Source organism: Cervus elaphus, chromosome 21, assembly GCF_910594005.1.
Source record: "Cervus elaphus chromosome 21, mCerEla1.1, whole genome shotgun sequence".
In the NCBI taxonomy this organism is placed as follows: Eukaryota; Metazoa; Chordata; class Mammalia; order Artiodactyla; family Cervidae; genus Cervus; species Cervus elaphus.
This window is the reverse complement of record NC_057835.1, coordinates 32,700,243-32,714,474: the sequence shown is the minus strand read 5'-3', so window position 1 is coordinate 32,714,474 and position 14,232 is coordinate 32,700,243. Positions and strand designations below refer to the sequence as shown.

Here is a 14,232-nt window from a genome sequence, read left to right as displayed (position 1 = left end):
TTCTTGCCTGGAGAATTCCATGGACAGAGGAACCTGGTGGGCTACAGTCCATGGGTCCTCAAAGAGTTGGACAGGACTGAGCAAGTAACATTTTTACTTTCTTTCAGGCCTTCAGTACTTAAGGAAAACAAAAATTCCCATTGCCTTCAAAGATGAGAAGTTGAGGTTTTCCCAGGAAGGTTGTTTGTGATTCATGTACATTAAAATCCTTACTCCCCTGAGTTACTTCCCATATTCCTAGTGTTTTTGAGAACAAGGGTCTTGGGGCAAAAAGGAAAGAAAGGGAAGGAAGGATAGAAAGAAGGAAGACTGAGGAAAGGTAGGTATGAAGAATAAAGACCAAAAGCATGTTTTCGGTATTTGTGGAAATTTGCTTGTCTCATGAAGATGCACTTTGCTTTTCTTTTAAAAAGAACTTTTTTGATCCGTGGTCAGGGAACTAAGATCTCACAAGCCATGTGGCCAAAATAAATAAATAAAACAATAAAAAATTTTTAAAAGTATTTGAATTACAATTTTTACATATGTCCAAACTTGATTGCAGTTATCTGTGAATTACTTTAAAAGGTATGAGTAGGTATAATAGAAATAGCAGACCCTGGGCAGAGTAACTGTGTGATCTTTGGCAGTTCTCTTGATCCCACTTAGCTTCAGCAGAAAAATGGATCTATTCATCATGCCTTTTCTGACCTCCTCTGGGTATCAATCAAAGGAAATGATGTGGAAGCATTTTGTATGCACTAAAATGTCATGTGAATTTAATGTTAGCACTTTATTATGCTTTGTGTCATCTAGACCAGTCCAATCACCTTTAATTATCATTATTGGCTTGCATTTTATTTACTTTAAAAAAAAATCACAGCTTTCAGGTGCTGGCAGACTTTAGAGCATCTCTCACTGCTGAGTCATTTTGGAGGATCGTGGAATTAGGAGCTGCAGGTGCTGGGCTTTTTCTGTTCCCATCATCAGGGCCCTTCGCCGCCACTGCCCTCCTCTCTCCTAAATATCCCTACTGCCCTACCTGGGGGTCCTGGTTCTCTTCCTTGGATCTTGAATGGATGAATTTGCCCCTAGTCAATTATAAAGTGGGCACCATAGTGTGATTTGACGGGGCTAACTGGTATATGGATGGAGAAATGGCCATGGATTTGGTTCAAGGTCAGTTCCCACTTGGCTGTTCCCCTGTGTTTCTGTCTCCTACCGCAAGCTTCTATTTTAAAGATTTCAAATGTGGACCATGCTTTTCAACTGAGTGACATTCGTTAAATTAATGATCACATCATTTTTGTTTCTTCCGTCTTGATCACTAACGTAAAATCTTTGTGAACCCAGACCTATCACTGGCCTTGGCGTGGTACTTGTCTCTTCCTTCCCACCACTGGATAGGTCAACGCTCTTAATATCTCTGTTGTTGCTGGTCCATCAGGCAGTTTTCACTTCAGTTGACAGTACTCACTTTGAAGCCAATTTTAACTAATTTTTTTATGAAAGACTTATAGAGACAATGCATGTCAAAGTTCTAAATGTATTACACACCTTCTCTTCCCTTACCCACTAATTTTGTTATTTTTATCAAGAAAGGAAATCAGATTTGTCTGAATTATTTTTCTTTTTAAACTTCAGCTGTTTATTGCCCCCAGGTGAAATTTATTATTCTGTAAGTATTTGAAGATAATTTCAACTTAAATTTTGTTTTATTATTTTACTAGAATCAGAGTTACATCAATTCTCTGTGGACTGAGAAAGGCATTTAGGATAGCCTGATGATAATACTATTGATAGAGATGCTTTGTATAGATTTACAGTGGAGTTCTCCTAAGCAAGGCAAAAATTCAGACACTCACACAGAGAAAGTTTGACACATTTAAAAATTAAAATTCCTGTTCTGTAAAAACAAATAGCAGATACATCAAATATACAAAGAGCTTCTACAAAACAAGAAGAAGATATCTGATAGAAAAATAAGATAATGTAATCTGGCAATTAATAGAAAAAATATAAATTTCTAAAAGAAAAAAGATATTAAAAGATATTCAGGAACTTCCCTGGCAGTCCAGTGGTTAAGACTCCATGCTTCCAATGCAGGGGGCACTGGTTCAATCCCCAGTTGGGGAACTAAAAGATCCCCTTTTTTTGGCTGCAAAGCATGGCCAAAAAAAGATAATGATAAATTAAATTTTAAAAAAGAATGAAATAAAATGATATTCAAGATCTTTAATCAAAAGAAAATAAAAATTAAAGCAATTTTAAATAGGAAAAATTTTTAAATAATAATAATATATAGAGCTGTAAGGGAAATGATTGTAGTGAAAATCAGTACAATCTTTTTGTGCAGGTGGTTTTGAGTCTGATGCCTAAGAACCAATCCTACAGAAATAATGGCATGAGTACTGTAGAAATAGTAAAAGTGTTTTCCGAAATGGCAAAAAATAAGAAACAATGTTCTTTAGTAAGCAAATGATTAAATAAATGATGGTTTCTTCATTCTATAAAATAGTATGTGGTTATAAAAAGTAAATGAAGTCAATCTTTATATACACTGACCTGGAAAAACATTTCTGATACATAATTAAGTTGAAAAACCAAGACAGAGAATCTAAAGAGTCATTTTTGTATTAAAAAAACGTGGACCCACACAGGGAGGGAACATATGTATACCTATGGCTGATCCATGTTGATGTATGGCAGAAACCAACGCAATATTGTAATTATTCTTCAATTAAAAATAAATAAATGTTTTAAAAAATCTGAAAGAAGTTTACAGAACAGTTAAACCCTTGTTCTCTCTGGGAACTAAGATTTGAGATTCAAGGGTAGGATTTTTCACAAGTTATTTTAAATAGCTTGATAAAGATTATGGGTGACAGATATTTATTGTCTGTTATGCATGTAGTTGGGAGAAGGCAATGGCACCCCACTCCAGTACTCTTGCCTGGAAAATCCCATGGACAGAGGAGCCTGGTAGGCTGCAGTCCATGGGGTCACTAAGAGACACGACTGAGCGACTTCACTTTCACTTTTCACTTTCATGCATTGGAGAAGGAAATGGCAACCCACTCTAGTGTTCTTCCTTGGAGAATCCGAGGGATGGGGGAGCCTGGTGGGCTGCTGTCTATGGGATCGCACAGAGTCGGACACGGCTGAAGTGACTTAGCAGCAGCAGCATGCATGTAGTTTTTTTTTTAAGAAATAAAAACATCAATAAATGATTAAATGAAAGTGTTACTATTTCCTGTAGGTTGTTTGCATCATTATTCATTCTCTTTTCATTTTAAAATTAATAAATTATAATTAAATAATAATAATAAATCAATTATTATTTTAAAAATATTAAGAGTGATTTTCCTGATTTTAAATACCTGCTTTCTGTAATTTTGCTTCTGATGTTTTATTACCTAAAACCATTTTCTTTCATGTTGTTTGGATCCAGAGTGCATTTAAAAATGATGGTGATATCTAGTGACAATATATATCTTTCCTTAACCACAGATGTGCTGTGCTGTGCTTAGTCACTCAGTCGTGTCTGACGCTTTGCGACCCCATGGACTGTAGCCCGCCAGGCTCCTCTGTCCATGGGATTCTCCAGGCAAGAATACTGGAGTGGGCTGCCATGCCCTCCTCCAGGGGATCTTCCCAACCCAGGGATTGAACCCAGGTCTCACAGGCAGATTCTTTACCGAGTCACTAGGGAATTAAATTTTTGAAGAAAATTTATGATATTAAAATATATATGATTACTTACATATTATATATGATTATATTACAGTGTTAGTGGCTTTATTGAATTTCAGTAAAGAATGACTCAGTTTTACTTTGTAAATTGAGCCATTTTGTACTTTCATTTTAGCATGATCACAGAACTCTTTTTAAAGAGCAGAACAATTGTAGACTGTTATGGAGCAAGAATTCTCATTCCAGATTTGACAAAGTGATTTGGGGTTCTGACTTTAACCTTTGATGTCCTTGCATGTATTTGTATTATCATTTGCGCATTCTGTTGCCTGGTTCAAAAGTGAAAGAACAATGGTTTTTGCCTCTGAGGTTACTAAAATTCACACTTTAATCTTTCAGGGGCTGCTATTTTCCAGTCGCACTCAGATGTCTGATTGTCAGCTTTTATGTCTCCGAAAGTACTCCTCGCAATTCAGGTACAGTAAAGTATGTAGCTTCAGCTCGCCTCTATGTACTATATAACTTTTATAGTCATTATAAAAAATAATTTATTGAAAAAACTTAAACCTTTTCCAACTCAGGTGACTTTTGATTTAAATGTCTGTGGTCCTGGCTATGGTAATCAGTGATAGCAGATTTTTTTTCCCCCCTGAATTAAGTTTGCAGTCTATATTATAAAGTTTAGAAAATATGAAAGTAACATCATCTCAAAGATAACGGGTTAGAAGAAATGGCGCGTCTATAGTCCATGTCTTACCATTACTTGCTTTGGAATCACATTTAATACAAGGCCTAGAGAAATTTCCTATTCTTTGTGTCATATTTTTCCTCTTCTATATATTTTTACTTTATTTGGGCTGCTGTGTAGTAAAGTCTAAAATACAGCAAGCCTCACTGTGCTGTGACTGTTGATTGAAAATACTTTGTTAGGTGAAATTATGAGAAGCAACTGAAGCTATTAAGAGTAACTGCAGATATTTAGAATAATAATTAATTATTAAAAGGTTTTTAGGAGGTTATTTAAAAGTGATGGTTCAGGTAACAAATCTCTGTGAATGCTTAAGTGCTTAACCTCTAAAGACATAAACTCTCAATATATTGTGATCTGAGTTCGGAAGCTCTGTGCTCACAGTGGTATTTCCTATGCATACGGAGGGAGCTGACAAGATCAAGGTGTCCGCTGCAACCTTAGACAGCCTGGTCAGGGATTGAGGCTGCTACTTGCAAGGTATGTTTCACTACCCGTGGGTTGCTTTGTTACCTAGACTTTGGGCCTTGAAATGAAATCACTCCTTACTCAAATGCAAATGCACATGGCACCAGGCTATTTTTATATTTGCCAACTGAGCTCTTCTGACTCGGACTGTGGTCAAAGCAATTAAGTCATCTTTCATCTGTGGGTAGTTTGATGTGCCAAGACCCAGAAATATCACTTGTGTTCATCATGCAACCATTTAAAAGAAAGCAGTTTGCAGACGACTTAAAGTCAGGGCAGCTCTTGACTGTTTTTCGTTACCGTCAAACTCCCTATATTTTCTGGTTACTGATGCTTTATAGCATTTTTTTTTCTTTTTAAATGCATGGATTATTTTTCACTTTAAAAATATGATATAGAAGTAGACATGTTGAATACAATCTCAGACTACAGTAATGAGGAAAGCATGTTTTCCTTATTGAATGAATACAGGCACTTTTTGTAGGACTTGATGTTAGTTAAGGTATGAAGACATGATAGTTACCTATAGAAGTTTTAAAATCAGTCTCTTCTCCCTACATCAAAATATATTGATGCATAATGAAAGATAAGAGAGCAAAGCTTCTTTAAGAAGGGCCTTAAAGAGATTTTAAAAGTGCTGACTTACTTAATAGGGTATCTTAAATGAATGCATGGGAAAAAAGAACTTCCCCTACTAATGAAGTGTCAGAAGAGGAAGTGGATTAGTGAGGCTGACGGATGACAATGTTTCTGAGAAGCACTGATTCTTAGTGACTGCGACTTGCAACAGAGGTGACAGTTTTGAACCATGGGTAGGCTTGGGAGGGAAAGGAAAAAGCAGAGGGCTCCAGCAAGAATTTCTTCAGCCTATTTTTGAAGAGTAACGGTTCTGCAAGGAGAAACTCTGCTTCAAAGCTCATTAGCAGGATCCAATGTGATCCTCATCTTGCTAAGAGTAAGCAGTGAGTTTAAAACTCACCTGAAGGTGCAGAATCCTGCCTCTGTGAAGCATGTCAGAGTAATTTTGTAACCTAAATTAAGGTAAGTGGTGACAAAACCTATTTAAGCATCCCAGCAGTGCATCTATCTGTACAAACTGGATTCAATTCACACGTTGCAATCCAGCTCAATTGGATGCAGAGCAACACAGCAAATATTCTGTGGTTGTGTACAGGGCTTTCTTTAAATTTTACTTCTAAGATGATTGCTCTTGGAAATAGGTGTCTAATTAATTTTTTCTTAATTCAATTCTGTTTTGATAAAAACTAAAGAATTCTGACGGAGACACGTGTTAGTTGTTGGCAAGCTCTAGATGCTACGGGGCGAGGGGATGGTACGTTAACCAGGATGAAATGATTGTAATGAGGTCAGTGCTACCCTAGATGGCGCCACTGCCACCTAGTGGCGAGAATTTGTGGACACGGTACATGTTCCTGGAGTCTCTGGTTAGTCAATGTAATTTCAGCAGCAGTAAATGTTATAGTCGCTATCATAAAATAAATTTCCTACTTGTGATTGAAACTATCAAAATTTACTTCTTTTTCTTTCCTTCCAGGAAAGACACCCCTTTTATCATAGTCTCTCCTTCTTAACTCTGCATACACTCCATTGCCCTTATAATTGCATATGCATAGTTTACTTTAGAAAAGAGATAGAAAATAATCATAGCAGACTAGACTTGTAAATTTATTTGGAGATTACAAAGGCACTTATTGCAAAATGGACCATTAGACAGGCAAACAGATACTTCTTAAAATCTCATCTTATAATACAAAAATGAATTGTATGGATTTTCCCTTGCTCAAATGCGTATAACGTAATTTCAACACTTCCCATGCCTGTAATTACTTATGGTTGTTTAAGGGTGGCTGCCGAATGGCTTCATATATCTTAGCTTTCTCTCATTCACTGATTCTCATCTTTATTTGTTTCTAACACATCCTTAAACACATATTTGATGTTTCATATTCGTTGTATTCAGGTTTCATCTTCTTTTCATTGCGGTTTCAGTTTAATTTGTGACTGTGAATAATTACATATTTTGTCTTATGTCTTAAAGAGGAAAAAAAAAATAGTTGCAGTGTTGTTCTATGAGCCATGTATAGGAACGCAGGTCGCTCCATTACTTGGACTGTGAACTTCAGCGCAGCAGGTGAAATAAGTGAGGAACAGCCATCTTCTGAGACACATTCAAGCATGATGTTCACGGGGGGATAATGAAGTCCATAACTTTTCCTTGACTTTCTATCATGAACTTCAAGGAGTCAAGGGACCTAGTGTCTGATTCCAGTTTTCTCATTCATTAAATTACATGACCCTTAACCTCTCTGGGAGTTTCCCAGGTGGCACTATTGTTAAAAAAACCTTCCTGCCAATGCAGGAGACATAAGAGACACAGGTTCTATCCCTGAGTTGGGAAGATACCACTGGAGAAGGGAATGGCAACCCACTCCCAGTATCCTTGCCTGAAAAATCCCATGAACAGGGGAACCTGGCAAGCTATAGTCCATGGGGTTGCAAAGAGTCAGACACAACTGAAGCAACTTAGCATGCAACCTCTCTGATCCTGTTTCTTAATCTATAAAAGAGTCTACATAGTATTTTCCTATCTGGCACCTATCAGAGGAAAGACTGACTGATTTCTGATTTCTTCATGGCAACATTCAATGCCCAGGCTCCCAAGGGAGTAAAAAATGCCTGATTCTGTGGCTAAGTGAGACCTGAGAATGTTACACCCATCAAAGCTGTCCATTAAGTCTGAAGGCAAGAGGCAGCTAGTCCCAAAGAATTCAGTACTGTTGAGTCATTCCTTAAAAAATGACTTGATGCTGAGATTTCTCCAGTTATGCTATTAATTAAAATAGAGAACTCAGGAATGCAGACAGCTTGATGAAAGGAATGGAGATGAGCACTTCATTTCAGTATAAAACTAAGACAAAACATATATAGGGATTATTAGAATTGGGACAGAATATAAACTTTGATAGTCCAAAAGAATATTTAATTAATAAAAAATGAAAGGAGAAAGTGTTGGTGTGAGAATCTCCTCAGCTTTCTGTATTATGAATCAGTAGTGTTTGAAAGTATGTTAAAATATACTAAAAGTAGTATTTAAAACATGGCTATAGTTTACAAAGTAACCATGATAATTCCAACCACTCAATTCTTTTTCATTGTGATTTTTATTAATTTTGGTGGTGGTTTTAGTCACTAAGTCGTATCTGACTCTTACAACTCCATGGACTGTAGCCTGCCAGGTTCCTCTGTCCATGGGATTCTCCAGGCAAGAATACTGGAGCGGGTTGCCATTTCCTTCTCCAGGGCATCTTCCTGACCCAGGGACAGAACCCGATCTCCTGCATTGCAAGCAATTCTTTACCACCCAACCACCAGGGAAGCCTTTTTATTAATTTTAGTGGTAAAAACTTATCCAAAAGTATAATGTTTTATATTTCAATTCTATTTTGCTATCAAGTGCAAAAATTAAATAATTTTAAAACATGCCTAGAACAGTCACTGTGTTATAGTCATTTATGTCTCTTATTTATCTGTATTTATTCATATAGAGATGTCTAGGTTGATGTTCACTTGTGTTTCATAAGAATAACTTCTAGCTAGTTGGATTTGAAGCCATTATTTCTTTTTTTTTTCTTTTTGGCTGGAATATCATAAAAAAGCCATTATCATTTATGAAAGTATTTTTAAATAAAAGAATAAAATCTGGTGTTTTAGCTTTAGCACATACCATCGCATTTCCCTATGATTTTTGGTTTTGGGCTTTGTTGGTTATAGACTTGGAGTAAAGCACTTAAATTATTTTGTTAACTTGGGTGACTAAAATAGCTGGTACTATTTGACATGCTGAGTGCGTAACACAAAGATAGAATTCAAAATTAAATATTCTACCAGATGTACCCACGCTCCATACGTGTAGTTTGCAAATGTTGCTTATTGTGCATTATGCTTATTATGATTTCCTTTGATACCTAAAACTGTGAACTTTTGTTAGAATATGCATTATTTTGCCTCCAAACTCTTAACTCCATGTTGTTAAAATTGTATATGTGAAAGTCTGGCTCTTAAAAGGAGGGCCCTTTGGGTTTCTCAAATGGAGTCTGAAAAAGGGTTAAAATCAACTTAGGCAAAAATCATTATTTGCAGTGTGAACATGGATATGTAATTTAAAATCCAATTTAGGTTTCGGGGAAAACAAAGCATTTTTGGAATATTTGATAGTGATTAATTGACAACAATATGCTGTTTAGACTTTTGTGAGTGCACCCACTCAGAAATACTAGGATCTGGCATAGAATAGTACATAGGAATGTACTATCCTTATCCACTGACAATGATAGAACTTTCGCTGTTATCAACATGTGCAGATCACCCAAACAGCCCTTGCAAGTATGTTTATGTGATCTATGCCTTCTACTACTTTTTCATCTTAGTTCTTTCTTAATCCTCTCACTGGATTTCCCAGTTGGCACTAGTGGTAAAGAACCCACCTGCCAATGCAGGAGACATAAGAGGTGCGGGTTCAGTCTTTGGGTCTGGAAGATCCCCTGGAAAAGGGCATGGCAACCCACTCCGATATTCTTGCCTGGAGAATCCCATGGACAGAGGAGTGATAGGGTTGCAAAGAGTCAGACACGACTGAAGCAATTTGGCACGTGGCACACAATCATCTCATAAATTTTTTTCTTTAAAATTATTTTTTTTCTTTCATTTGTCTTATTTTGGGTAATATTTTCATTTTAGCCTGCTGGGAATGTTGCAATAGACACAAAGAAATAAAGCTTCATACTATACTCACTCACTGAGCCCCTTCTTCGTACTTGAGCATGTGCCATGTGTTAAGCGGCACGAAAGGTGAGCAAAGCGCAGACTGTTCTCTCAAAAACTGACAATGTAGGAAGTAAGATGTGGAAATAATAGATCAATTCTGGTTTATTTGTCTCTGAAGTGAATGCTCTTTCATTGCTAAAGCAACAGCAGTTTTGAATATAATGAGAGCATGAATTTTGAAGTCATAGATATGAGTTTGAACCCTAGCTCTGTTGCTTAATAACTCTGAATTGAATGCCAGTTTATTCGAGCTAAAAAAAATGGAAGTGATACCTCATGCAATTGTGATGCAAAATAAATGAGAAGATATTTGTAAAACTAGCCCACTGTCTGGCACATAGTTTCCCTTGATAATAATTAGTTTTCTTCTTTATTTAACTTAGAATATTTGCAAAATAACTATCAAATGTATTGCTATTTATCTGCATATTATTTTACTGTATTTCACACTGTATCTTTATTGTATGTGAATCTGTGTCTGTACCTAACTTTGTGGATTTCCTTCTTACTGGTTATTATATATTTTTAAATTAATTTTTTATTAGAGTATAGTTGATTTGCAATGTTATGTCAATTTCTGCCGTACAGCAAAGTGAATCATTATATGTATACATACGTCCACTCTTTTAGATTCTGTTCCTGTATTGGCCATTACAGAGTATTGAGTAGAGTTAGTTCCCTGTGCTATACAGTAGGTTCATATTACATATCTGTTTTATGTATAGTAGTATGTATATGTCAATCCCAATGTCCCAATTTATCCCTCCACCCCCGCCTTTACCCCCTTGGTAACCACAAACTTGTTTTCCACTTCTGTGACTCAACTTCTGTTTTGTAAATAGGCTCATTTGTACCATTTCTTTAGGTTCCATATATAAGTGATATCATATGACATTTTTCTTTCTCTATCTGACTTACTTCACTCAGTATAACATCTCTAGGTCCATCCATGTCACTGCAGATGACATTGTTTTGTTCTTTTTTATGGGTGAGTAATATTTGGTTTTATATATTTTTATTCACATTTGGTTGTACATTGGCTTGAAATTATTCCCATTTCTTTTAGTATTATCACAACTGATTGATTGAAACATTAGTGCCCGTGCGTCTAAATTTTTTTTGCAATCCTCATGGTGAAAGCAGGCAGCCGTTCGTCTTCCAGTTTTCAGCAGGACCTGTTCTTGCCTCTAGTTTTTAGAGGAAGAGGTGCCTTTCCTGCTACCGTGTCCCTCCCATGAACTTTGAACCACGCTGTCCCATTTTCCTCTAGCTACCGTCCTGCTTTTTTCCATTTCATGCCAAGGTTCTTAAAGAAGAGTACTGCTTCACTTCCACTTCAACCCTCAAACCATTACAGTCTGATTTAGCCTACCAAAGCTCAGCGAAAATTGCTTTCACTAAAGGCATTTATGGCAACCAGATTCCAAAGTTCAATTCACTTTAAATACATCAATGTATGACAAAACCCACTGAAATGTTGTGAAGTAATTAGCCTCCAACTAATAAAAAAATTAAAAAAAAAAAATAAATAAATAAATACATTTTTCTTCTTTTTAAAATATTTGTTATTTTATCACTATTTTAAAATTTATTTGGTCGTGCTGAGTCTTAGTTGGGGCACACCAGATCTTTAGTGGAGGCATGTAGGATCTAGTTCCCTGATTAGGGATCAAACCTGGGCCCCCTGCATTGGGAACATGGAGTCTTAACCATTGGACCACCAGGGGAGTCCTGAAATTTTTCTTCTCTTACTTGACCTCTGCATCATGTTTAAGCATGGACCCTGGCCCAGCTGTTCATCAGCCATGCTGACCAAATGCTGTATTCTCTCTCCACTTTGTATAAATATTCTGTCTATGACAGTTTTTGCTCCTTGCTCTGCCCCTTCAATACATTTTTTTAATATGGTTTGTGATAGATGTTTATCCTAATAAAAAATGTTTAGGTCAAAAATATAACTTTAGAAATAAAAATATCTTACTAGCGATGGCAACATATGACTAGGCATGGTAGCAAACAGTTTTAAAATATCAGTGGTTTAATAAACACAACTTACTTCTCACCCATGCTGAGTCAAGGTGGGTGTTCCTACTTGGGCTGCTCTCCTGGGTTGCTTTCCTTCAAGTTAAGACTCTGGGATTCAGACATTTTCTTTCTTTCTTTCTTTTTGATGCCACTCTCTTCAACGTACAGGGCACTGTGGGAAGGAAAAGGATTATGGCAAGAGCACAATTATTAATTATCCACCTTAGTCTGGACATGACACCCATCACTTCTGTTCGTATTCCATCAGTTGGAGTAGGAGAAATGGAGTTCCTGCTTGAGCAGGTGCCTCCCAGGAATGACTCTAAATTACAGAAGGGAAGCCCGGATCTTCAGTGTTAGCCAGCCACAATTTATCACATTTTTCAACTTCTATATGACTTCAACAATTCTCAGTAATGATTGCATTTACTCCCCCAAAGGGTAATTAAGTGCTCTTTTGTGTCTCACCAGTGATGGCCATTAACATTCACTGTTATGTGAGATGCTGATGCATTTAATGTTATAATGAGGTCCCAGGGAATGTAGCAGATTGTCTAAGAAGAGACCTTGTCTGTAGCTTCTCTCAAGTAAAACAACTTGCCAGGGTTTCTCTGCCTCATTGATTCACACTCGTTTTTCAAATCTCAGCTGAAAACCTGCCCTTCTCCCTGGACTATGCCTCTTAATTTATATTTATTTTTTCCTCTGCTCTTTTTTATTTGACTTTATATTGTTTAATTAAATCAGGTTACATTATTGTGTATTGAAGATGCTATGCAAAAGAAAATTGTTATACAACATTTAGCATTTTTTTTCCACTTGCTGTTTCCAAAGCACTTTACAGTGTTCATTAGTAAATTGTCACAACAATCAAGGGAGGTAAATTAATTATATCCATTTTTTGAGAAATAGCCCATCTCAATGAAGGACAAAAGAGTATACTTTGCTTCAGAGATACGTCTGTGCTAGAGTCCTTCCCCTTGGCCTAACTCCAATGGAAGTTTATAATGATAGAAATAGTAGAATGATTTCTTGATGTCCTACAGTGCATCTGTGGAGAGAGGAGCCTGATGGGCTACAGTCCATGGGATCGCAAGAGTTGGACATGACTTAGTGACTAAATCACCACCAGCACGATGCATCAGAAACCATGCTAAACACTTTACAAGGGTGAAATCTTTACTTTTCAGAATATCCCCCTTAGGTACGTGCCTTGAGGTATTATGCCTGAGATCACCCACCTTACAACCTGAGTTGCCTCATTAACATTGTTGGAAGAAGAAACAGTAGGTCCCCTACATACGAATGAGTTCTGTTCCAAGAGCATATTCCCAAGTCCAGTTTGTTTGTAAGGCCAACAGAGTTAGCCTAGGTACCCAACTGGCATAGCTGACTACATAGTACTATACTGTAAGAGGTTCATAAAACTTTTCACACAAATAATACATAAAAACAAACACAAAAATTAGACATTTTTAATCTTATAGTACAGTATCTTGAAAAGTACAGTAGTACAGTACAACAAGGCTTCCCTGGTGGCTCAGATGGTAAAGAATCTGCCTGCAGTTCAGGAGACCCGAGTTCAATCCCTCCATCAGGAATATCCCCTGGAGAAGGGAATGGCAACCCACTCCAGTCTTGCCTGAAGAATCCCACAGACAGAGGAATCTGACGGGCTACAGTCCATGAGGTTGCAAAGAATCGGCATGCCCAAAGCGACTGAGCACGCACGCAGAGTGCCACAGTTGGCATTCAGGGGCTGGTATGGAGTGAACAGGCAAGAAGAGTTACTGACGAGAGGAGGGACAGGAAGTGGGAGATGGAAGAGCTGAAGGATCGTCAGCAATAGGAGATGGAGGCCAGGCTGCCACTTCACTCAGGCCTGACATTGATGGCACAGGTTCTGGTTCTTGCTGGAACCAGGTACATTTGCATCTTTGAAAGTTCTCAGCTTGAAGGCCCATATTTAGGGCACGTAGTGTAATCTAATGCAGCATGAGGCCAGTGATGTGTAAGGAACTCTGGGCCAGCACCATCAACACACGTCACAACTATTCATTAGTTACCCAGAATCTCTTGTCTGGATGTTCTGTGGGAAAGACCTCCTTACTGATATGTTTCTCTGCATCATAAGGACAACCTTCAGTCGAAGTGAATCCAAACTGCATTTTCTATTGCAGAGGGTATTTGGGTTTTAAAACTTGGCAAGCTAGTAGTTTAGGGAGGTACCCAGAGGGCAACCTCGGACTGGATCATAGGAGATATGCCCTTGGGGTCTCTTAAGGAAATTTTGGTAGAAATCGCCAACTGATGAGGCCAAATTCATGCAAAGTTTTGAAGTGACATTTTGATACCACCCTTCTTATCTTTTTCTGTGCTTTTTTCCTCCAATGACAAGCTCATCCTGTTTAGAGAGGCTCCTTTCTGAATGTGCTGTCTGTTCTTGTCCTTTTGCACTAGGTAATGATGCAATT

The 14,232-nt window shown here is 37.4% G+C and overlaps 1 protein-coding gene across 4 annotated transcripts in view; it reads left to right on the top strand.

Annotated features, from left to right (window-relative positions):
* The window catches only part of LOC122678934 (cytochrome P450 7B1), a 735,200-nt gene that overhangs the window by 189,694 nt on the left and 531,274 nt on the right, over positions 1-14,232 (top strand). For all 4 annotated transcript variants that reach the window (XM_043879091.1, XM_043879094.1, XM_043879092.1 and 1 more), the window contains exon 6: positions 4,072-4,148. In XM_043879091.1, coding sequence (XP_043735026.1) covers positions 4,072-4,148 — 77 coding nt within the window. The remainder of the gene's footprint in view (positions 1-4,071; positions 4,149-14,232) is intronic.